The following is a 26444-nucleotide window of genomic DNA, read 5'->3' as shown; positions in this document are numbered from 1 at the left end:
GCATTTCCTGCAGCTCGGAAGGCAATCACCCTGCTTCTGGACACAGGTGGGGAGGGGAAGATTGGAGGAGTCTCCTTGGAGACCTCATGCATAGTGGCAGTGTGATTGCAGGGCAATGGGTCATTGGCCAACTGGTCTACTGGTGGAACACTGGAGAACGAATGGATCTGCGTGAATGTGCTGTAAATGTTCAACATCTCCCTATCATCATCTCATCCAGTTCACTGTTAGAACGCACCGAAGCAGGAAATCGCTGCTGGTTTCTCTTGTGTGTTATAATGTGTGCAAGCACTCATTCTCGAATATTGTGCTTTTTGTAGATTGAATATGAAAGGAAGAAGAAGGAAGACGGGAAACGTGCCCGCGCGGATCGACAACAAGTACTGGATATGCTGTTTTCAGCCTTTGAGAAACATCAGTACTACAACATCAAGGATCTGGTGGACATCACCAAGCAGCCAGTTGTAAGTATAAGGGAATGCAGCTTAAAGTCCACCAGTGCCATCTGCTGGTTTAAAGCTTATGGCTACTTTGCAGCTTCTTCAGGTGATATAGGCTTTGATTTGAATGTCATTTGTGTCTTTGCAAATGTGGCAAAAATGTCACGTGCTGTACACTATTTTAATGATTATAACCTGAACATTTGTGAGAATCTCTTGGGCTGTTGAGAGTGCAATTGCAAAGCCCCGTGATTTGGAAATGTCCTCAGATTGAACACTCGAGTCTCTGGGAGACCACAGTATGCCTTTCCGTGTTTCCTTGGAGAGGTAGACGACATTGTAATGTAATGCTGGCTGTCAGAGCGATAACTACCTTAGTCCTATTTCCTAACCAGCATGAATCCTAACAATGAGTTGAAGCTACCAAGTGAGGCGTTGAATTTTGTTCAGGCATGTGAAGCTGCCAGCACTCTACTCTCTTGCATGAGTTAACGGCACAAACACAGGGAGACGACTCACAATCTTATTTTTCCCCTCATTAATCTTTTAGAATAAATACATACTAAATTTGGTGGGTGTTGGGGCTGTGCAGAAATGAAATTAAATGACAAATACTGATGGAACTGAATTTGCCACCCAATTTAAGGGTTTGAATTTACTTTCTAAAACTTTCCAGCTCATTTCCTCAATATCCAGATTTGTGCAGTTGAAATGGTATCCATCAACTTCACTGATAGGGATCAAAGATTATCCAGAAACAAATAATGTTATATGCCACACATTTCATAAGAAGGATTCAACTCCAGCAACTGATTTAAATTGTAATTTTACCAGTGTCTGGTGGAAGGTTCCTGCTCCACTCAATGGCGAAGGTCAGTACAACAGGACCCAAGTATTTGAGATGAAAATAGCAACAATAACTTGCATTTATATTATGTTTTCAATGTAGATGAATCATACAGTAGAGAAAGAAGCCATTTGGCCCATCAAATCTGTGCTGGCTCTTTTGAAGAGCAATCCAGTTAGTCCCAATCTTTCCCCAGATCTCTGCAATTTCTTCAAGCATTTATTCACTTACATCTTAGATTGCATGAGGGTGGGTGGGTGGAAAGCAGAAGTTGAGCCAAGGAAGGAAATTTTAGGGGGGATAAGAAGATTGGCCACAGAGGGAGGGTCTTAAAAGGTGGAGTGGTTTAGAAAGGGCATTTCAGAGCCTAGGCAACTGAAAGCACAGTCAGCAAAAGGATAGGGTGCACAAGTATGCGGGGATTAGTGAAGCAGTGGGCAGGTGGAAAGAAGTGGGTGAATAAAAGGATGAGGAGGTAAAGACCATGAAAGGAATTAATACAGTCAGGATCATTTGAGGAAGAGAGGGAGAAACAATGTGCAGGGATACAGGGAAAAGGCAGAAAAATGGCATGAAGTCATGATGCTCAATTTAGGAGAGTTGGTGCAGGCACAATGGACTAAATGACCTCCTTCCATGCTGTCACGATTCTGTGGGACCTGGAGCCAATGTCAGTATGGGAGCAATGGTGTGCGATAGTACGTGGCTTGATCCTAATGGGTTTAATCTTTAAAGTTATGAATTGCTGTGTCTCGGGCACTTAAGGACATATTGTTATTTTGTCCATGTGCCATGTTGCATCATACCAGAAAATACTAGATAAACTACAACTTATCCCTAGTATTTGGCTGCAATACATGCACTATTAGTCTAAAGGCACTTCAATTCCACTTGGTTGAATTATTTACATTAACTCATTCAGATGTTTAGTGGAAATAATTTAGAATTATTGGGAGCGAACATGTTCTTTGATTCTGTTTAATCACAGTATAATTATTTTAAAGTGGAGTCCAAAGCGTACACAGAGAGCCCACCAGAATGGTTTTCATTTAATGAGTACTAGTGTTTCTAGCACTGAGTCACAGCCTAGCCTTGGAAGTATCCCTGAATTAATTTGTCACAGCATCTCATTTACAAGTTAAAAATAAAATGCCTGTTATATTGTGTACTGTAGTATTCATAGAAATCATAGAAACCCTACAGTGCAGAAGGAGGCCATTCGGCCCATCGAGTCTGCACCGACCACAATCCCACCCAGGCCCTACCCCCACATATTTACCCACTAATCTATGCATCCCAGGATTCTAAGGGGCAATTTTTAACCTGGCCAATCAACCTAACCTGCACATCTTTGGATGTGGGAGGAAACCGGAGCACCCGGAGGAAACCCACGCAGACACGAGGAGAATGTGCAAACTCCACACAGACAGTTTTGGTTTGTCCTTAAAATATGTTGTGCTTGTCTAATTTGTTCTTCATGCCTGGCCGTTGTAATGTGAATCACAGCTCAGAGGAAGCCTTCACTCTCATGCGATGCTAGCTCTTCAAGTGGAGCCATTTACTCAAATCCCACTTACCCCCTCGCCCCCATATTGTTTTATATTGTATGTCAAATACTCATCCAATTCTTTATACATAGTCTGATTTAAATAGCTATTAGTAGTGTTGTGTTCCATTTTCCAGTGATCCTTTGTGTGAAAAATCCTGCAAACCTGCACTTTTCCTGGTGATTATCCTGCGTCTATTTCCCACTTGTTACTGATCTGACAACCAATCGAAATGGTCTTTGCTTAATTTTGATGACCTATTGATCCCCGTTTAACCTGTGGTGAAAAAGTCACAATATTGCAAGCTTTTCTTTATCATTATTAGCTGTCATTCCAGATTGCTGTACCTTTTTGGCAGCTCTAGCATGTTTATGATCATGATCTCCATGGCTCATCTTCCCTATCACTGTAACCTCCTCGACCCCCACTTCCTGCATTTCACTGTCTCTGACCTTCTTTGCCCCAGCATTTGAAAGTTCCACCTTCTTCCCCTTGCTATGTAATTCTCTCCCTAAGGGATGAGCAACAAATGCTGATCTAGCCAATGACACCAACACTGCATGAAAGAAGAAGTTTTTAAAAAGTCCTTCTCCTTAAAGGTTCTTCTCAATTCAAGCTTTTGCCAATCCTCTTGGTGTCTCATTTGGCTTAACATTTGTTTGTTTTAAAGTTTTTGATCTGTGAAGAGACTTGGGGTGTTTGCCAATGCAAAAAGTGCTATATAAATGCAAGTTGTATAATGAAATGCTCAGAACTGCACTAAGTGCTCTCAACTCTGGCCCAAGAAATGTATTGTACAAATTAAGCATAACTTCTTTGCTTTTATTTTCGATGACCCTATATATGAAACCCAGATTCCCACTTGCCATTTCTGATTGAGCTAGCATCTTTAAAAGTCTATGCACCTCTCTTTCCTTCCACTCTAAGGAGCCAACCATTTAGGGTTCACTTTCTTTCATGGTTTCTTTTCCCAAAATGTACTACTACACGTTTCTCTGCATTCAAAAGTAGTGAGACTATTTGTAGATATTACAGAATAAGACATGTATAGTGCATGCTGCTGGGTACAATTTATGTTGTGCAGAGGGGTCTGGAGAGCTGGGTTATGGATGGTCTGGACAGATCAATAATCTCCAGATTGAACCAGTTATCTGACAGTATTCACTCTGTGTGGAATGTAATGTACCTGTTGCTGTGCATTTGGTATTTGATGCTTCGAACCAAGGTTTACCAGGTAGATGTACCTCTTGATGTAGCTGAATCATGCAAACTACTAATGTCCTAGGTTCAATGTCTAATCTTAAGTCATTTTCTTAACTAATTTACCTAATCATGCCTTGGCAGCAATAAAGGTGCCACAAATGGTTTTAGTTGGTTTGGTTCCAGCTATACCATTTTATGGGGGTTGGGGGGGAATGGGGAGCTTCCTAAACCTCGACATGTGCCAAACTGCTAAGTTCTTTGAACTTAGATGAGTGGGTGCACCCGGGTGAGAGGGAGTGTTAATGATTCGATTTCCATCTGCATCAAATATCCTGCTACCTCTGGGGGTAGGTGAGGTTGGAAGGTTTGTTAATATTAGACCACTACATTGTAGAATACACAACTTTGGATGCACAAGTTAACTGTTTTCCATTTTCCTCCCTTGCCCGCAGACCTATCTGAAGGAGATTTTGAGAGAGATCGGTATCTATAATGTAAAAGGGACCCACAAGAATACGTGGGAGTTAAAGCCGGAGTATCGACATTACCAGAGTGAAGACAAAAGTGAATAGAGTAACATGGTGGTAAATAAATTATCCAACAGGGGATTGAGACGTTCCAGTGTATCGTTCTGGCCAGCGGTCATTGGGAACTGAGCAAGGCCATATTTTTATTTATCCTTTTCAAAGGCCAGAATATTTTCTGTGGCAGCCTGTTTTTAAAGTTGAAGACAAAAACATCCAGAACTAGTTTATGTTTCTACTTGAAAGCAAGAAAACGCTTTGTATCTTTCAAGTATTTTGATGTAGAAAGTCGATTACAGTGGGGAAAAATTTGTACTGTCAATAAAGTATTGTGATGAAACAATTGAGAAGTGTTTTAGTGGGTGGTGCTGTAAATCCATTGCTGCTGATTTCTTTTGCACTAAGCCGTAAAAGTAACAAAAGAGCCCTTTCAGGAATTATTCTCTTTGCTCAAGCGAAGAATAGGATGAGTTTTTGATTTGTGGTACAACCAGACATTGTTACAGGAGGTTATGTGCAGTAAAATAAAATTATGTACAGTAAATAATATTGGAACCAGCAAATGGTATCTCAATTTACACTACCATGCAACGAGAAACATTTGATATTTTTGCTACTTGTTAATTCTAACTTAAAACTCATCAATCACAACGTCTAGGAATGTACTCTTCTTTCCTCGATAGCTATTTTAATTCCAAATTGACTTGTCACATTCCCCCCTTCCTGTACCCACTGTTGTGAAGTTGGGTAGTCTCATTGTAGATTGGGAGATAGGAAGTCAGAATTTGGTGTAAAATTGTGAAATGCTGGTTGGAGGAGGGGGGAAGCATTGCATGGTCCCTTTAAAAGGTGGCGTTTTTTCTGTGCTTAGCGATTTTTTTTAAAATGCAAGTGCATAGAGAGCCCCAAACTTTACCAAGACAATAGGTTTTTGAATTTAGCCAATCAATTTGAATCAGGCACTTAGGATACCAAAAACCTATTAAATTTAAGTCTGATGGTTTTGACAACCTAGGAACAATCCTATTGTGGGAAATATTGGTATGTCATCGCGGGTATAAAAGAAGGGAACAGTGGGACAAACAGAAAACTGCCAGAGATAACAGCTCACAGGTCTCAACTCTCTCGCTCTCTCTCTCTTGCTGTCTCTCTCCATCTCGCTCTCTGTCTTGCTCTATCTCTCTATTTCGTTCTCTATCTATGGAGAGAGAGAGATTCGCTGGCTCGCACAGCTTCATCTATGTCTTAGAGAAAAAACCACCTAGATAACAAAGGTACCAAAGAAGAAAAAGGTTCCAGGCAGAAGAATCAACAGAGAAGGTCCAGAATATTCCAGAAAACCCAAAACCTGGTTGTAATTTGGAGAATGACTAAATTCTATTTATGTTAATGAGTGGGAATTGTATTTATTGGAACAGCATACCATTAGAATCTTGTTTTATTTGGGAATAGTTAATAGAAGAGATTTATTTGGTTCGTTAATAGTTTAGTTAATTTGTTCACTGTTAGATAAATAAATTGTTACGTGTTGATTTTAGAGTCAGTGTCAGGGATTTATTTTTATTTAACCACTAAGTTGCTGAAGCGCAGGTCACAACACTTCACACACTTTTTACAGATTATAGGGTGAGGTACTCCTCTTTGGGTGATTCGGTGTTAGTTCTCAGAGGGGGGGGATCAACCTCCGCTTTATAACACCCACTTTTGCTGTTTCACCACTGCCTGGCCAGCTTGCAACTCTTGGGTATCTGAAACAAGAAAGGCACTAGGGTAAGATTGTGGTGAGGGGTGGGGGTAGGAGGAGAGGAGGTGAAGCAAGTGGGGCATGCTTACATCTTGTGCAGCTTGTAAATCAAAGGAATCTGGTGTGAGAGCTAAGTGGGAGGAGGAGGATTGGGTATGAGAATGCTGTCCTCTTCAATGGTTTCAGTCCCATCACTGGCCACAGCCTCATTCATGACCACTTAATGATGGTGAGCACCATCTCTTCCCTGGGCTGCCGCTGGTCAGCTGCAGCTGCCTTGTGTTACACCTTGTCCAGTAAGGACGAGAGGGGGAAGTGCATCAGTGATTGTGTACAATATGGTTCGGTGATTATGGTTCTCATGGTTGAATAACTGTCATAATAATGAAGGAAAAACACAGAATTATATCCAGAAATATTGAACATTAAATAAGAACTGTAAGTTTAAAAAGAAATAGACCTAAGTGCACGTGCATACGTGTGTACACCAGTGCTGGGGTGTTGGAATGTGTGTGACACTGAAGATGAGGCCAACCAGCAGCAGCAGTCCTGCGGCACTTGACAAATCACTGAAACGGTTCTTATCAAATCTCAAATGATGTCCTGTGTGACCGTGGCAACAGTAAAACGATCCCACCATGTCTTGTCTGAAGTCTTCGACATAATTGACCACATTATCCACTTCCAAAGACTCTCCACCAGCAACAGCTGGGTAATATGGCATTTGTCTGGCTCCATTCTCTCATGATGTGGGGATGCCAGCGTTGGACTGGGGTAAGCACAGTAAGAAGTCTCACAACACCAGGTTAAAGTCCAACAGGTTTATTTGGTAGCACTAGCTTTCGGAGCGCTGCTTCATCAGGTGAGTGAGGAGCTGTGTTCACAAACAGGGCACATATAGACACAAACTCAATTTACAAAATAATGGTTGGAATGCGAGTCTTTACAGATAATCAAGTCTTAAAGGTACAGACAACGTGAGTGGAGAGAGGGTTAAGCACAGGTTAAGGAGGTGTGACATCCTTTCCTGCAGCGCATCAGGTTGGTCGAGTGCAAGAGTATGTACCGTGTACCTGGTGGATGGTGTTCTCACATGAGATGATGGCATCCATGTTGATGATCCGGCACGTCTTGCAGAGGTTGCTGTCGCAGGGTTGTGTGGTGTCGTGGTCACTGTTCTGAAGGCTGGGTAGTTTGCTGTGGACAATGGTCTGTTTGAGGTTGTGCGGTTGAAGGCAAGAAGTGGGGGTGTGGGGATGGCCTTAGTGACATGTTGAAGGCTCCGGAGAAGATGTCGTACCTTCTCCGCTCCGGGGAAGTACTGGACGATGAAGGGTACTCTGTCCGTCGTGTCCCGTGTTCATCTTCTGAGGAGGTCTGTGCGGTTTTTCGCTGTGGCACGTCGTAACTGTCGATCGATGAGTCGAGCACCATATCCTGTTCTTATGAGGGCATCTTTCAGTGTCTGTTGCGATCCTCCTCATCCTGTATATATGGAGAGCTTGTCCGTATGGGATGGCTTCTTTAACGATCGGCAGTTGCGACGCGCCACAGCGAAAAACCGCACCAACCTCCTCAGAAGACAAACACGGAACACGGGACATGGCAGAGTAGCCCTCATCGTCCAGCACTTCCCTGGGGTGGAGAAGCTACGACACCTTCTCCGGAGCCTTCAACATATCATCGATGAAGACGAACATCTCGCCAAGACCATCCCCACACACCCACTTCTTGCATTCAAACAACCACACAACCTCAAACAGACCATTGTCCGCAACAAACTACCCAGCCTTCAGGAGAACAGTGACCACGATACCACACAACCCTGCCACAGCAACTTCTGCAAGACGTGCCGGATCATCGACACGGATACCATCATCTCACGTGAGAACACCATTCACCAGGTACAAGGTACTTATTCTTGCGACTCGGCCAACATTGTCCACCTGATACGCTGCAGGAAAGGATGTCCCGAGGCATGGTACATTGGGGAGACCATGCAGACACTACGACAACGGATGAATGAACACTGCTCGACAATCACCAGGCAGGAGTGTTCTCTTCCTGTCGGGGAACATTTCAGCAGTCCCACGCATTCAGCCTCTGATCTTCGGGTAAGCGTTCTCCAAGGCGGCCTTCACGACACACGACAACGCAGAATCGCTGAGCAGAAACTGATAGCCAAGTTCCACACACATGAGGACGGCCTCAACCGGGATCTTGGGTTCATGTCACACTATCTGTAACCCCCACTACTTGCCTGGGCTTGCAAAATCTCACTACCTGGCTGGAGACAATACACATCTCTTTAACCTGTGCTTTACCCTCTCTCCACTCACATTGTCTGTACCTTTAAGACTTGATTACCTGTAAAGCCTCGCATTCCAACCATTACCTTGTAAATTGAGTTTGTGTCTATCTATGCCCTGTTTGTGAACACAGCTCCTCACCCACCTGATGAAGGAGCAGCGCTCCGAAAGCTTGTGCTCCCAAATAAACCTGTTGGACTTTAACCTGGTGTTGTGAGACTTCTTACTGTCCATTCTCTCAGCCAGAGTATCACATGTGATGGTTTCTTTCCCTCTTTCTGTGTCCCCCAAGGATCTATTCTTGGCCTCCTCCAGTTTCTCATCCATATACTGTCCCTTGGCAACATCATCTAAAAACACCGGATTAGTTTGCACATGTACCATGACAATGTCTAGCTCTACCCCTCTCTACCACTCCATTGCCACTGCTTGCCTAACAACTGAATGACCAGAAGCTTCCGCCAGGCTGTGATTACTGCTGCACAGGAACAATTCCACTTGACGCCCACTCCATCTGCCAACTTATGCCATTTCTCCCACCACTGACATTGTGCAGCCATTGTCCATCTCAGTTGATGCCCCTTTGCTACTCAACTCACTCATTGAATCTCCTTGTTACCACTCTCCTGACCCCTTGCAACACTGCTCACCATCTGACTTCTGAGCCCTCAGCACCTCAGCATGGGAGCTCTCTCTCTCTCTCAAGGTATGGAAATGCAATTGAGTCAGAGTCAGTTACAGCTTAAAAGGAAGCCTTTTGGCCTATCGAGTATTTATGCCGATTTTCTAAGGAATAATCCAGAATTCCCATTCCCCACAAATTTTATTTTGTTCACTTGTCCATTGAATTTCTTTTTGGAATCATTGATTCATCTCTCCTTCCATTACCCTTGTGAGTTGGGGGTTCCAGAATATACAATCATAGGAACAGGAATGGGCCATTTGGTTCTTCGATCCTGTTCCGCCATTTGCTAAAATCATGGCTGATTTGGTTGTAGTCTCCACTTTTCTGCCTGCCGCCCCCGCCCCCCCATACACCCGTGATTACCTTGTCCATCAAAAAATCCATCTGAAGACCATAAGACATAGGAGCGGAAGTAAGGCCATTCGGCCCATCGAGTCCACTCCACCATTCAATCATGGTTGATTTCAACTCCATTTACCCGCTCTCTCCCCATAGCCCTTAATTCCTCGAGAAATCAAGAATTTATCAATTTCTGTCTTGAAGACGCTCAACGTCTCGGCCTCCACAGCCCTCTGTGGCAATGAATTCCACAGACCCACCACTCTCTGGCTGAAGAAATTTCTCCTCATCTCTGTTCTAAAGTGACTCCCTTTTATTCTAAGGCTGTGCCCCCGCGTCCTAGTCTCCCCTGTTAATGGAAACAACTTCCCTACGTCCATCCTATCTAAGCCGTTCATTATCTTGTAAGTTTCTATCAGATCTCCCCTCAACCTCCTAAACTCCAATGAATATAATCCCACGATCCTCAGACGTTCATCGTATGTCAGGCCTACCATTCCTGGGATCATCCGTGTGAATCTCCGCTGGACCCGCTCCAGTGCCAGTATGTCCTTCCTGAGGTGTGGGGCCCAAAATTGCTCACAGTACTCCAAATGGGGCCTAACCAGTGCTTTATAAAGCCTCAGAAGTACATCCCTGCTTTTGTATTCCAAGCCTCTTGAGATAAATGACAACATTACATTTGCTTTCTTAATTACGGACTCAACCTGCAAGTTTACCTTTAGAGAATCCTGGACTAGGACTCCCAAGTCCCTTTGCACTTTAGCATTATGAATTTTGTCACCGTTTAGAAAATAGTCCATGCCTCTATTCTTTTTTCCAAAGTGTACGACCTCGCACTTGCCCACGTTGAATTTCATCAGCCACTTCTTGGACCACTCTCCTAAACTGTCTAAATCTTTCTGCAGCCTCCCCACCTCCTCAATACTACCTGCCCCTCCACCTATCTTTGTATCATCGGCAAACTTGGCCAGGATGCCCCCAGTCCCGTCATCTAGATCGTTAATATATAAAGAGAACAGCTGTGGCCCCAACACTGAACCCTGCGGGACACCACTTGTCACCGGTTGCCATTCTGAGAAAGAACCTTTTATCCCAACTCTCTGCCTTCTGTCTGACAGCCAATCGTCAATCCATGTTAGTACCTTGCCTCGAATACCATGGGCCCTTATTTTACTCAGCAGTCTCCCGTGAGGCACCTTGTCAAAGGCCTTTTGGAAGTCAAGATAGATAACATCCATTGGCTCTCCTTGGTCTAACCTATTTGTTATCTCTTCAAAGAACTCTAACAGGTTTGTCAGGCACGACCTCCCCTTACTAAATCCATGCTGACTTGTCCTAATCCGACCCTGCACTTCCAAGAATTTAGAAATCTCATCCTTAACGATGGATTCTAGAATTTTGCCAACAACTGAGGTTAGGCTAATTGGCCTATAATTTTCCATCTTTTTTCTTGTTCCCTTCTTGAACAGTGGGGTTACAACAGCGATTTTCCAATCCTCTGGGACTTTCCCTGACTCCAGTGACTTTTGAAAGATCATAACTAACGCCTCCACTATTTCTTCAGCTATCTCCTTTAGAACTCTAGGATGTAGCCCATCTGGGCCCAGAGATTTATCAATTTTCAGACCTTTTAGTTTCTCTAGCACTTTCTCCTTTGTGATGGCAACCATATTCAACTCTGCCCCCTGACTTTCCTGAATTGTTGGGATATTACTCATGTCTTCTACTGTGAAGACTGACGCAAAGTACTTATTAAGTTCCTCAGCTATTTCCTTGTCTCCCATCACTAGATTACCAGCGTCATTTTGGAGCGGCCCAATGTCTACTCTTGCCTCCCGTTTGTTTTTAATGTATTTAAAGAAACTTTTACTATCATTCCTAATGTTACTGGCTAGCCTACCTTCATATTTGATCCTCTCCTTCCTTATTTCTCTCTTTGTTATCCTCTGTTTGTTTTTATAGCCTTCCCAATCTTCTGACTTCCCACTACTCTTTGCCACATTATAGGCTCTCTCTTTTGCCTTGATGCATTCCCTGACTTCCTTTGTCAGCCATGGCTGCCTAATCCCCCCTCTGATAACCTTTCTTTTGTTTGGGATGAACCTCTGCACTGTGTCCTCAATTACTCCCAGAAACTCCTGCCATTGCTGTTCTACTGTCTTTCCCACTAGGCTCTGCTTCCAGTCGATTTTTGTCAGTTCCTCCCTCATGCGCCTGTAATTACCTTTATTTAACTGTAGAACCTTCACATCTGATTCTGCCTTCCTTCTTTCAAATTGCAGACTGAATTCTACCATATTATGATCACTGCTTCCTAAGTGTTCCCTTACTTTAAGATCATTTATCACGTCTGGCTCATTACATAACACTAAGTCCAGAATAGCCTGTTCCCTCGTGGGCTCCATCACAAGCTGTTCCAAAAAGCCATCCTGTAAACATTCAATGAATTCCCTTTCTTTGGGTCCACTGGCAACATTATTTATGATGTGGAGATGCCGGCGTTGGACTGGGGTAAACACAGTAAGAAGTTTAACAACACCAGGTTAAAGTCCAACAGGTTTATTTGGTAGCAAAAGCCACACAAGCTTTCGAGGCTCTGAGCCCCTTCTTCAGGTGAGTGGGAATTCTGTTCACAAACAGAACTTATAAGACACAGACTCAATTTACATGAATAATGGTTGGAATGCGAATACTTACAACTAATCCAGTCTTTAAGAAACAAAACAATGGGAGTGGAGAGAGCATCAAGACAGGCTAAAAAGATGTGTATTGTCTCCAGACAAGACAGCCAGTGAAACTCTGCAGGTCCACGCAACTGTGGGAGTTACAAATAGTGTGACATAAATTCTGATTCTAGGATCGCATGATAAAGACTCAGGAGGAAAAAAGCAGAAATATTTATGTGAAATAGTGTGACATAAACCCAATATCCCGGTTGAGGCCGTCCTTGTGTGTGCGGAACCAGCCTTCAGGAGAACAGTGACCAAGACACCACACAACCCTGCCACAGCAACCTCTGCAAGACGTGCCGGATCATCAACACAGATGCCATCATCTCACGTGAGAACACCATCCACCAGGTACACGGTACATACTCTTGCAACTCGGCCAACGTTGTCTACCTGATACGCTGCAAGAAAGGATGTCCCGAGGCATGGTACATTGGGGAAACTATGCAGACGCTGCGACAACGGATGAATGAACACCGCTCGACAATCACCAGGCAAGACTGTTCTCTTCCTGTTGGGGAGCACTTCAGCGGTCACGGGCATTCGGCCTCTGATATTCGGGTAAGCGTTCTCCAAGGCGGCCTTCGCGACACACGACAGCGCAGAGTCGCGGAGCAGAAACTGATAGCCAGGTTCCGCACACACAAGGACGGCCTCAACCGGGATATTGGGTTTATGTCACACTATTTCACATAAATATTTCTGCTTTTTTCCTCCTGAGTCTTTATCATGCGATCCTAGAATCAGAATTTATGTCACACTATTTGTAACTCCCACAGTTGCGTGGACCTGCAGAGTTTCACTGGCTGTCTTGTCTGGAGACAATACACATCTTTTTAGCCTGTCTTGATGCTCTCTCCACTCCCATTGTTTTGTTTCTTAAAGACTGGATTAGTTGTAAGTATTCGCATTCCAACCATTATTCATGTAAATTGAGTCTGTGTCTTATAAGTTCTGTTTGTGAACAGAATTCCCACTCACCTGAAGAAGGGGCTCAGAGCCTCGAAAGCTTGTGTGGCTTTTGCTACCAAATAAACCTGTTGGACTTTAACCTGGTGTTGTTAAACTTCTTACAACATTATTTACCCAGTCCACCTGCATATTGAAATCCCCCATGATCACTGTGACCTTGCCTTTCTGACATGCCCTTTCTATTTCGTGGTGCATTTTGTGCCCCTGGTCCTGACCACTGTCAGGAGGCCTGTACATAACTCCCATTATGGTTTTTTTGCCTTTGTGGTTCCTCAGCTCTACCCACACAGACTCCACATCGTCTGACCCTATGTCGTTTAGTGCTATTGATTTAATTTCATTTCTAATTAACAAGGCAACCCCGCCCCCTCTACCCACCTCTCTGTCTTTTCGATAGGTTGTGAATCCCTGGATGTTTAACTGCCAGTCCTGAACCCCCTGCAACCACGTCTCTGTGATGCCTACCACATCATACCTGCCAGTCACAATCTGGGCCACAAGCTCATCTACCTTGTTCCGGACACTGCGGGCATTTAAGTATAGCACCTTTAATTCCCTATTGACCGTTCCTTTTTGTTTTCGTAGTGTGGTGGACCTTGGTTTACTGAGCCTTTCCAGACACTGTGTCATATTTTGTGAGATGGGGACTATCGTAACCTCTCCTGAGTGCTGTCTTTTCGTGATTTTTTGTAATCCTAAGCAGCTACGCTTCCCACTGATTCCTTCACCTCTTGGTTCCCTGACTTTCCCTTCCCCCCCAATCTCTAGTTTAAAGTCCTATTGACCACCCTATTTACTCTCTTCGCCAGAACACTGATCCCAGCTCGGTCCAGGTGGAGACCATCCCAACGGTATAGGTCCCCCCTGCCCCAAAACTGATGCCAGTGTCCCATGAAAAAGAACCCCTCTTTCCCACACCACTCTTTCAGCCACGTGTTAACTTCCCTTATTCTTGCCTCCCTATGCCAATTTGCACGTGGCTCGGGCAGTAATCCGGAGATTATGACCCTTGAGGACCTGTTTTTTAATTTGAATCCTAGCTCTTTATAATCTCTAAACAGGTCCTCTTTCCTAGACTTGCCAATGTTGTTGGTACCAACATGGACCACAACAACTGGATCCTCCCCCTCCCTCTCCAGTATCCTTTCAAGCCGGTCAGAGATGTCCCGCACCCTAGCACCGGGCAGGCAACATACCATGCGGGACACTCTATCCTGCTCACAAAGGATCCTATCTATCCCCCTGATAATAGAATCCCCTACAACTACAACTTGCCTATTTACTTCCTCCCCTTGAATGGCCTGCTGAACCATGGTGCCTTGGTCAGCTGACTCATCCTTCCTGCAGCCCTGTTTGCCATCCACACAGGGAGCAAGTGCCTTGTACCTTTTGGACAGGGTCAAGGGCTGAGGCTCCTGAGTTCCTGACTGCTGGTTCCCTTTACCTGCCTGACTTGCAGTCACACCCTGCTGTCCCTGGCCACTGGCAGGATTTAAACTATTTACTCTGACAGGTGTGACTGCCTCCTGAAACACAGTGTCCAGGTAAGTCTCCCCCTCCCGGATGTGCCTCAGTGTTTGAAGCTCAGACTCCAGCTCATCAACTCTGAGCCGGAGTTTTTCAAGCAGCCAACACTTACCTCAGATGTGGTCGCTGTAGCTCGCAATGGGATCTGCCAGCTCCCACATCAAGCAGCTCAAGCACATCACCTGACCAGCCATCTCTAATTAATTAATTAGTTTAATTTAAGTTTACGAGTTTAGCTGTGTTTTTTTTTTAATTTGGGGCAGATTTGCTATCAACCAATCAGATCACAGCTTCCCTCTGACGTCACTTTTGAAGATAGAAAAAGTGGAAAACAGGAAGTTACCGTTAGGTTTTTATACTCACCCAGAGACTGCTCCTCCTCCTCCGAACAGCTCCCGAAACTAGGCCTCGATCCCCAGGTTAACGTGAGTTTTTATACTCACCCAGAGACTGCTCCTCCTCCTCCGAACAGCTCCCGAAACTAGGCCTCGATCCCCAGGTTAAAGTGAGTTTTTATACTCACCCAGAGACTGCTCCTCCTCCTCCGAACAGCTCCCGAAACTCATCCTTAAATAAATTCAATGACCAAGCCTCCACTGCTTTCTAGTAAGAAGTCTCACAACATCAGGTTAAAGTCCAACAGGTTTATTTGGTATAATAAGCTTTCGGAGTGACTCACCTGATGAAGGAGCAGCGCTCCGAAATTCATGATTTAACCTGGCGTTGTGAGACTACTCACTGGGCCCACCCCAGTCCAATGCCGGCATCTCCATTGGTTTCTATGGAAGAGAATATCAGATGCTAACAACCCTCAACATACTTCTCTGAATTAAAAAGGAGACACCTGCACCATAGGTCACATGATCCCCGAGCCCTTTGGGGTCAAGCACCTATTCATCCACTCCCTTCATAACCATCTAGGGTTTGTGAAGCGTCAGGAGCAGTCAGTTCCAAACCTGCTAGTCACCCATAACACTGGCTTTCACCAATTCATCCGAGCCCCCCTCCCAGGTCTTAGGATCTCAGAATTAGAAAAGGCTATTATTAATATTTCCACTATCATGGAAATAATTAAAACAGCACCGTGGATGCCTTCCAGGACCTATAGTCGGAAATTCAGTCCCTTTCTAAGCTGGTGCTACAGAACCGTATGGCCCTAGATCTCTCATTAGCAGCGCAGGGGGGAGTGTGCGCAGCAGTCAATGAGACATGCTGTTTCTATGTCAACGAGGATCGTAGGATCGAGACAGATGTACATACCATTCAGCAGCAGGTGCATCTTTTGCACTCAGTTGCTCAGGAAAAGCCCTTTGACTTGGTTGGCTGGCTCTCTAACCTTGGCGGGTGGTTTGGAAATTTTTTAAAGACCTTTCTCAAGTACCTTATTATGGGCCTGGCTTTGCTCATCATCCTGTATGTAGTTATTCAGCTTGTCTCTTGCTGCATCTCTTCTATCTGCTGCCCTCATGATTTTTCCCACAGCCCAGCCCCCCATCTCCTTCTGGTCCTCCCAGTCTACGACCGAGGAAGAATTTAGAAAGCTGATGCGCATAGATGTAGAAATCATGGAGGACTCATCAGGTTGTCCTTAGAGGACAAAAAGGAGGGAAGTGTGGAAGTTAAAATGCTCAGATTGAAGTTTCATAGTTTGGAAGTTAAATTGTGCGGAAGTTAAAGTGTTCAAATTAAAGTTTCATGTCTTCTCTGTATAGTAGTGGAAAATGTTTATCAGCTTACTGACCTTCAAAAAGAGTCAGTCTCTGCTATTCAGCATGAACAGGCTAATCTTCATCTGTGTAAGCTCCATAACATTCTGCTTTTCAGCCTTCACCAGAGGGTGAGCAAGACCAGATTTTTCCATAACAAATACCAAAGGCGAGATATGGGGATATGTTATGCAAATGAAGGATTAGCAGAAGTCAGTTTTTCATCGAATGAGATCGTTTAAGACTTACCTGGATAGTCACATGAGCAGCCTGGGAATGGAGGGATACAAACGATTGGTCTAGTTGGACCAAGGAGTGGCACAGGCTTGGAGGGCCGGAGGGCCTGTTTCCTGTGCTGTACTGTTCCTTGTTCTTTGTTGTTTCTTTGAAGTATCCAACCTGACTTATAACAACTGGGGGCTCCGGGATTGAAATCTGTATTTCTTGATTGATTTGGGATTAGTGAACTCAAAGACAGTGAGTGATGCGCAGATTTGTGTTTTCTTTTCAGGTGTTGTATTCCAGTTTAAATAGGGAATGTGGTTTGGATTAATGGCTCTTTCAGAGGCTCAAAAGTTTCTGCGGGTGGAGGAAGTCACGCAAGTTACCTGACAGAAAGTGACTAAAACAAAGCTTTTGGAATTGGAAACACATTGCAGTTGACATTGCCTGACAGAGTACGGAAAGGAGAGATAATTGTGGCAATAGCACAGCATTTGGAATTGTCAGAAGCACAGTCAGAATCGTTGGAAATGGCGTGAATTCAGTTACAAATGAAACTGACTGAATATGAAAAATAATTAAATCTCTTTGAATTGCAGGCAAAAGGAAAGGAAAGGGAGGAACAGCAAGCAAAATAATTAAATCTATTCGGATTACAGGCAAAAGAAAAAAAAAAGAGGCAAGGGAAAGGGGGAAGGAAAAATAGAAAGACTTTGAACTTCGGAAACTGGCCTTCAAAAGTAAACATCGGGAACGATTAGCGGAGGTAAAGGGTAAAGTACAGTCTGAGGGTAGTGATGAGGGTAGTGAGAGAATGAGGGGCAGAAAATAAATCGAGATAAAAAAGGCCTATACAAAAGGCAATGTTACAATAATCATGGGGCAAAATCCAAAGAGCTTCTATAGGTATGTTAGGAGCAAAAGGATAGTGAGGGATAAATTTGGTCCTCTTGAAGATCAGAGTGGTCGGCTATGTATGGAACTGAAAGAAATGGGGGAGATATTAAATGGGTTTTTTGCATCCGTATTTACTAAGGAAACGGGCATGGAGTCTACGGAATTAGGGCAAACAGGTAGGGCAGCCATGGAACCTTTACAGATTAAAGGGGAGGAGGTGCTTGCTGTCTTGAGGCAAATCAGAGTGGATAAATCCCCAGGACCAGACAGGGTATTCCCACGGACCTTGAGGGAAGCTAGTGTTGAACTTGCAGGGGCCCTGGCAGATATATTTAAAATGTCAGTATTCACGGGGGAGGTGCCGGATGATTGGAGGGTGGCTCATGTTGTTCTGTTGTTTAAAAAAGGTTCCAAAAGAAATCTGGGAAATTATAGGCCAGTAAGTTTGACGTCGGTGGTGGGCAAGTTATTGGAAGGTGTGATAAAGGATAAGATCTACAAATATTTGGATAGACAGGGACTTATTAGGGAGAGTCAACATGGTTTTGTGCATGTGTAGATCATGTTTGACAAATCTATTAGAGTTTTTCGAGGTGGTTACCAGGAAAGTGGATGAAGGGAAGGCAGTGGATGTTGTCTACCTGGATTTCAGCAAGGCTTTTGACAAGGTCCCTCATGGGAGGTGAGTTAGGAAGGTTCAGTCGCTGGGTATACATGGGGAGGTAGTAAATTGGATTAGACACTAGCTCAATGGAAGAAGCCAGAGAGTGGTTGTGGAAGATTGCTTCTCTGAGTGGAGGCCTGTGAATAGTGGTGTGCCGCAGGGATCGGTGTTGGGTCCATTGTTGTTTGTCATCTATATCAATGATCTGGATGATAATGTGGTAAATTGGATCAGCAAATTTGCTGATGATACCAAGATTGGAGGTGTAGTGGACAATGAGGAAGGTTTTCAAAGCTTGCAGAGGGATTTGGACCAACTAGAAAAATGGGCTGAAAAATGGCAAATGGAATTTAACGCAGACAAGTGTGAGATATTGCACTTTGGAAGGACAAACCAAAGTAGAACGTACAGGGTAAATGGTAGGACTCTGATGAGTGCAGTTGAACAGAGGGATCTCGGAATACAGATACAGAATTCCCTAAAGGTGACGTCACAGGTGGATAGGGTTGGAAGGAGTGCCTTTGGTACATTGGCCTTTATAAATCGGAGTATCGAATATAAAAGTTGGAGTGTTATGGTAAGGTTATATAAGGTATTGGTGAGGCCGAATTTGGAGTATTGTGTACAGTTTTGGTCACCTAGTTACAGGAAGGATGTAAATAAGGTTGAAAGAGTGCAGAGAAGGTTCACAAGGATGTTGCCGGGACTTAAGAAGCTGAGTTACAGAGAGAGATTGAATAGGTTGGGACTTTATTTCCTGGAGTGTAGAAGAATGAGGGGAGATTTGATAGAGGTGTATAAGATTTTGTTGGATATAGATAGAGTGAATGCAAGCAGGCTTTTTCCACTGAGGCTAGGGGAGAAAATAACTAGAGGGCATGGGTTAAGGGTGAAAGGAGAAAAGTTTAAAGGGAATATTAGCGGAGGGGGGGGCTTCTTCACGCAGAGAGTGGTGGGAGTGTGGAATGAGCTGCCGGATAAAGTGGTCAATGCGGGGTCACTTTTAACATTTAAGATGGTTGTTGGACGTTCCGGGGTATAGATGTTTCAGCAAGTGTAGGGAAGCTGGTAAAAGAGGTGGAGGAGTAGCATTGTTAATCAAGGATAGTTTAACGGCTGCGGAAAGGCACTTCGAGGGGGATCTGCACACTGAGGTAATATGGGCTGAGGTTAGAAATAGGAAAGGAGCGGTCACGTTGTTAGGAGTTTACTATAGGCCCCCAAATAGTAATAGAGATGTGGAGGAAGAAATTGCTAAGCAGATTATGGATATGTGTGGGGGTCACAGGGTAGTTGTCATGGGGGACTTTAACTTTCCAAATATTGATTGGAACCTTTATAGGTCAAATAGTTCGGATGGGGCAGTGTTTGTGCAGTGTGTGCAGGAGGGTTTTCTGACACAATATGTGGATAGGCCGACAAGAGGTGAGGCCACATTGGATTTGGTACTGGGAAATGAACCGGGCCAAGTGTTAGATTTGGTTGTGGGAGAGCACTTTGGAGATAGTGACCACAATTCGGTGTCTTTTGTTATTGCAATGGAGAGGGATAGGGCCGTACGGCAGGGCAAGGTTTACAATTGGGGGAGAGGTAATTACGATGCGATTAGGCAAGAATTAGGGGGCATAAGTTGGGAACAGAAACTGTCAGGGAAAGGCACTAATGAAAAGTGGAACTTTTTCAAGGAACAAATACTGGGTGTCCTTGATAGGTATGTCCCTGTCAGGCAAGGAGGAAATGGCCGAGTGAGGGAACCATGGTTCACGAAAGAGGTGGAATGTCTTGTGAAAAGGAAGAGGGAAGCTTATGTAGGGATGAGGAAACAAGGTTCAGATGGCTTGATTGAGGGTTACAAGTTAGCAAGGAACGAGCTGAAAAAGGGGCTTAGGAGAGCTAGGAGGGGACATGAGAAGTCCTTGGCGGGTCGGATCAAGGAAAACCCCAAGGCCTTTTACTCTTATGTGAGGAATAAAAAAATGACCAGGGTGAGGTTAGGGCCGGTCAAGGACAGTAGTGGGAACTTGTGTATGGAGTCAGTAGAGATAGGCGAGGTGATGAATGAATACTTTTCTTCAGTGTTCACCAAGGAGAGGGGCCATGTTTTTGAGGAACAGAAGGTGTTGCAGGCTAATAGGCTGGAGGAAATAGATGTTCGGAGGGAGGATGTACTGGCAGTTTTGAATAAACTGAAGGTCGATAAGTCCCCTGGGCCTGATGAAATATATCCTAGGATTCTTTGGGTGACAAGGGATGAGATTGCAGAGCTTTGCCTTTGATCTTTGGGTCCTCACTGTCCACGGGGATGGTGCCAGAGGACTGGAGAGTGGCGAATGTTGTTCCTCTGTTTAAGAAAGGGAATAGAAATGACCCTGGTAATTATAGACCGGTTAGTCTTACTTCGGTGGTTGGTAAATTGATGGAAAAGGTCCTTAGGGATGGGATTTACGACCATTTAGATAGTCAGCACGGATTCGTGAAGGGCAAGTCGTGCCTCACAAATTTGATAGAATTTTTTGAGGAGGTAACTAAGTGTGTTGATGAAGGTAGGGCAGTTGATGTCATATACATGGATTTTAGTAAGGCGTTTGATAAGGTCCCCCATGGTCGGCTTATGATGAAAGTAAGGAGGTGTGGGATAGAGGGAAAGTTGGCCAATTGGATAGGTAACTGGCTATCTGATCGAAGACAGAGGGTGGTGGTGGATGGAAAATTTTCGGACTGGAGGCAGGTTGCGAGCGGAGTGCCACAGGGATCAGTGCTTGGTCCTCTGCTCTTTGTGATTTTTATTAATGACTTAGAGGAGGGGGCTGAAGGGTGGATCAGTAAATTTGCTGATGACATCAAGATTGGTGGAGCAGTGGATGAGGTGGAGGGCTGTTGTAGGTTGCAAAGAGACATAGATAGGATGTAAAACTGGGCTGAAAAATGGCAAATGGAGTTTAACCCTGATAAATGTGAGGTGATTCATTTTGGTTGGACTAAATGTGGATTACAGGGTCAAAGGTAGGGTTCTGAAGACTGTGGAGGAACAGAGAGATCTTGGGGTCCATATCCACAGATCTCTAAAGGTTGCCACTCAAGTGGATAGAGCTGTGAAGAAGGCCTATAGTGTGTTAGCTTTTATTAACAGGGGGTTGGAGTTTAAGAGCCGTGGGGTTGTGCTGCAACTGTACAGGACCTTGGTGAGACCACATTTGGAATATTGTGTGCAGTTCTGGTCACCTCACTATAAGAAGGATGTGGAAGCGCTGGAAAGAGTGCAGAGGAGATTTACCAGGATGCTGCCTGGTTTGGAGGGTAGGTCTTATGAGGAAAGGTTGAGGGAGCTAGGGCTGTTCTCTCTGGAGCGGAGGAGGCTGAGGGGAGACTTAATAGAGGTTTATAAAATGATGAAGGGGATAGATAAAGTGAACGTTCAAAGACTATTTCCTCAGGTGGATGGAGCTATTACAAGGGGGCATAACTATAGGGTTCATGGTGGGAGATATAGGAAGGATATCAGAGGTAGGTTCTTTACGCAGAGAGTGGTAGGGGTGTGGAATGGACTGCCTGCAGTGATAGTGGAGTCAGACACTTTAGGAATATTTAAGCGGTTATTGGATAGGCACATGGAGCACACCAGGATGATAGGGAGTGGGATAGCTTGATCTTGGTTTCAGATAAAGCTTGGCTCAACATCGTGGGCCGAATGGCCTGTTCTGTGCTGTACTGTTCTATGTTCTATGAGAAAGGGCAAAAAGCCAGGATTTAATTGGCAAATATGTATGCAAATGAAGGATTAGTAAAATTGCTTGTTTCTGATTTGCTGTAATTGACTATAATTGCCAAATTATTTGTTTGTAACTTCAGAAACACTTGCAGAACAACTGCAAGCTGGCTTCTCCTTGTGCACAAGTCATTAAAGGCCTTGCATTGGATGCATGGCATCTAGTGCTGTTTGTACTCAAGTTGACTAAGAGTGTCTAAGGTTGCTGGTACCCAGGATCTCTGACAACCCCTTCATCCAAGAAAGTTGTGAACCTTCTCTGAGCTACCTGTGATGCAATTATATCCTTTTTCAAACTTCCTTACCCATCTTTGGTATCATCAGCAAGACTCTGTCGGAGTTTTTCAGAGACCTGTGTACTATGCTGGCTTTCAAATGAGATTTCTCTTTATTAATTACAGCTCAGCAAATACAAAGAACTCACGGAGACGGTCATTCTGATTGAAGACGCACTCTTTATTTGCCCAGGCCTGGTCCACATGGCACAGTGGCATGAGTCGATGGGCGGCACGGTGGTGCAGTGGTTAGTACTGCTGCCTCACAGTGCCAGGGACCCAGGTTCGATTCCCAGCTTGGGTCACTGTCAGTGTGGAGTTTGCACATTCTCCCCGTGTCTGCGTGGGTTTCCTCCGGGTGCTTCAGTTTCCTCCCAAAGTCCAAAGGACGTGCTGGTTATGTCGATTGGCCATGCTAAATTCTCCCTCAGTGTACCTGAACAGGCACCGGAGTGTGGCAACTAAGGGATTTTCACAGTAACTTCACAGTTAATGTAAGCCGACTTGTGACACTAATAAATAAACTTTAAAATCATTTGCCCGCCTACTCTGTTCATCCTGACTGGATGAGCCAATCGTGTTAGTATGAATTTTTACCTTGACCAATAACACTCTACCCTCTGGCAGCATAAAAATATATTGGTCCATAGAGTCTGGAAGTTCTTGCCCATTGTCTCCTAGCAACCTCAATACATATGTCCGGAAAGTTCTTTCCCACTGTCTCCTAGCCACCCCAAATATGCAAGTCCGTAAACTTCAAAAGTTCCTTTTCTCACTGTCTACTGAGCAATTCTTTATCGGGAAAATTTGTATCACTATTCATTTGTCTGTCTGGGATCGCTGGAATTATCTGAGACCCACAATGCTAAGAGAGTCTCTACGTCACTTAGTGGCTGTGTTGTTTTCAAGGAATGTGGTTCTTTTTACTCAGCTATATCCCACCATGCCATGGGGCAGTGTGTAGTTGGCCAAGGTGTACAGAATATTCAAAAATGCATGTTTGAATTCTCTAACAGTGGTTATGTGTGTTTCTATGCAACAGTACCTTTGTAACTCCAGTTACTTTGTACTTTTTCCATACTAGATTCACTCTAAATTAGTTTTATCTTAATCTATTAGTCTTTTAATCACAAATTATCCTAAACCCCTCTAACAGACCCATTTATCCACACTCTGCTTCCTGTTAGCTAAGCAATCCTTTGTTCATGCTAATATATTACCCCTATGTCATGTGCTCTTTGTAATAACCTTTGATGTGGCACCTTATTAGATGCCTCTTGGGAAAACCAAACACAACACATCTACAAGTTTTCCACATATCCACCTTGCTTGTTACTTCCTCAAAGAATTCTAACAAATTAGTTGAACGCAATTTCCCTTTCACAAAACCGTGTTGACTCTGCCTGATCCCATTATGATTTTTTTAAGTATCCTGCTATAATCTCCTTAATAATGGATCCGAGCTATTTCCCTATGACAAGCATTAGGCTCACTGACCTATTGTTTCCTGCTTTCTGTCTCCCTCCTTTCTTGAATAAACATGTTGCATTTGCTACTTTCCAATCTGCCAGAACCCTTCCAGAATTGAAGGAATTTTGGAGGATTATTACTATTTACCCAAGGATGCAGGCCATCTGGACCTGGGGACATGTTAGCCTTTAGGTCTAATATTTTTCCCAGCTTCTTTCCCTGGTGATGGTGATTGTTTTCAGTTTCTCCCTTTCACCTTTTGATTTCAAGTATCTTTACAAGGTTTTCTACAGTGAAGACAGACACAAAATACCTGTCCAATGATTCTGTTATTTCCTTGTCTTCAATTAACAGTTCCCCACACTCTCCCTTTAGTTGCTTTTCTCTGATTAAAATACCTGAGAAGCTCTTCCTATCTGTTTTTATATTACCAGCAATTTGTCTCTCATACTCTAATTTCTCCCTCTTTTTTTTTGTCATTCTTTGCTAGTTCTTAAAATCTGTTAAATCCCTTGACATACCACTGATTTTTGCAGATTTGCAGTTTTTTTTCAATTTGATACTATCCTTAACTTCCTTATTTAAGCATTATGAAGCATCTTTCTCAGTGGGACAAATCCTTGCTGAGGGTTACCAAATAAAAACTCATCAAAAAGCCTGTCGCTGCATTTCTACTGTTCTTTCTTTTAGGTTAGTTTCCCAGTTCACTTTAGGTAGCTCCGCCTTCATATCCTTATAATTACCTTTATTTAGGTTTAAAACACTAGTCTTAGACCCACACTTCTCCCCTTCAAACTGAATGTGAAATTGTATCTGTTATATAGTGGCACTTCTGGCATCGTCAGAGACTTTAGGCTGTTAGGAACAAGAAGGTAGTTATTAATAAAGAGACAAACTTGGTTCAGGTGTTTGCAGCCTTCGTAGTGAGAGGATTTGAGTATAGGGATAGGGATGTTTTGCTACAATTGTATAGGGCATTGGTGAGGCCACACCTGGGGTATTGTGTGCAGTTTTGGTGTCCTTACCTGAGGAAGGATGTCCTTGCTATAAAGGGATTACAGCAAAGATTTACCAGGGATGTCAGGTCTGTCATATGAGGAGAGATTAAGTCGGTTAGGATTATATTCACTGGAGTGAGAGGGGACCTCATAGAAACTTATAAAATTCTAACAGGGTTAGACAAGGTAGATTCTGGAAGAATGTTCCCAATGGTGGGGGAGTCCAGAACTAGGGGTCATAATTTGAGTATAAGGGGCAAACCTTTCAGAACTGAGGTGAGGAGAAATTTCTTCACCCAGAGGGTGATGAATGCGTGGAATTGACAACCACAGAATGTAGTTGAGGCCAAAACATTGTCTGATTTCAAGAAATTAGATATAGCTCTTGGGGCTAAAGGGATCAAGGGATAATGGGGGATGGGGGGGGGGGGGGATCAATCAGGATATTGAAATCGATGATCAGCCATGATCAAAATGAATGGCAGAGCAGGCTCAAAGGGCCGAATGGCCTACTCCTGCTTCTAGGCTGCCTTGGAGCATGCTAGTATTTCCTTTTCTCATATTTGATCGTTTGTTTTTGAAAATTCCACCACCTTTAAAGCAGTTCATTTTAGATTATAATTTTCTGTATATTAGTTGATGGAGTGAAGGGGCAGCACGGTGGCACAGTGGTTAGCACTGCTGCCTCAGTGCCAGGGACACTGGTCACTGTCTGTGTGGAGTTTGCACGTTTTTCATGTGGGTTTCCTCCAGGTGCTCCAATTTCCTCCCACAGTCCAAAGATGGACAGGTTAGGTTGAGAGGCTATGTTAAATCGACCCTAGTTTCAGGGGGATTAGCAGGGTAAATATGCAGGTTAACGGTGATAGGGTGGGATTGATGGCCTCCTTCTGTACTGTAAGGGTTCTATGATTGACATAGCAGTGTTTCTGAAGTTAATAGAAATTACAATATAGCAACGCAAGCCTCAATGGCACACTTCTGAATAGTGTGCCAGAACGGATGGGGTGAACAGCTGTGAAGATGCTAGGACATATTGAGAAAGTGGTTAGTGTTAGAAATAGAGAGGCAGCAGTGCTAACCACTGTGCCACCCAACTGTTAGCTTCATGTTAAACAAAGGTACACGAATGTCTATAGATTTCAGTTTCACTTTAAACATGGCCCGCACTAGTTTTTACGACATAAAAGCAATTACTTTTAGGCTGTTGCTTTGCAACAAGAAGCCCACACTGAAAAGCAGAAGCAGAAAATTCCAGAAGCTGGGGAATGAAAAGAGGACCCCCAGGAAAGACTGAAGTCAAAGGGGACAAAGAATGAGTTGAATAAGGCCCTGTTCATTGAGGCTAAAGGGGCAGAAAGAGGTGCCCAGTTAAAGACAGGACTGTAAAGTGCAGACGTAGAGAAGTCCAAGAGTAAGTAACCCAAAGGTGTCACCTTAATGTAGACTGAAGCAGTGATGTTCTGTTGGCATGGCGGGGTACCTGACAGCTTGCGTGGAAACTTGAAAGCACATCGTAAACTGAGTAGGGTGTGCCTGACTACATTTGGCCAATTGGTTTACATGGACTGTATATA

General features: G+C 44.0%; 1 protein-coding gene across 2 annotated transcripts in view; it reads left to right on the top strand.

The window, feature by feature from the left end:
- Positions 1 to 26444, top strand: part of gtf2f2a (general transcription factor IIF, polypeptide 2a) — a 315225-nt gene that overhangs the window by 94076 nt on the left and 194705 nt on the right. Inside the window, exons 8-9 of one of the 2 annotated variants that reach the window (XM_078232255.1) lie at positions 321 to 464; positions 4490 to 4652. In XM_078232255.1, coding sequence (XP_078088381.1) covers positions 321 to 464; positions 4490 to 4609 — 264 coding nt within the window. In that variant the 3' untranslated portion in view covers positions 4610 to 4652. Of the gene's footprint in view, positions 1 to 320; positions 465 to 4489; positions 6098 to 26444 lie in introns of those variants that run through there. The other variant, XM_078232254.1, reaches the window with a different exon arrangement.

Source organism: Mustelus asterias, chromosome 17 (assembly GCF_964213995.1).
Source record: "Mustelus asterias chromosome 17, sMusAst1.hap1.1, whole genome shotgun sequence".
NCBI classification, from domain to species: domain Eukaryota; kingdom Metazoa; phylum Chordata; class Chondrichthyes; order Carcharhiniformes; family Triakidae; genus Mustelus; species Mustelus asterias.
Note: the sequence above shows the minus strand (reverse complement) of the source record. Positions and strands in the feature narration are given on the sequence as shown.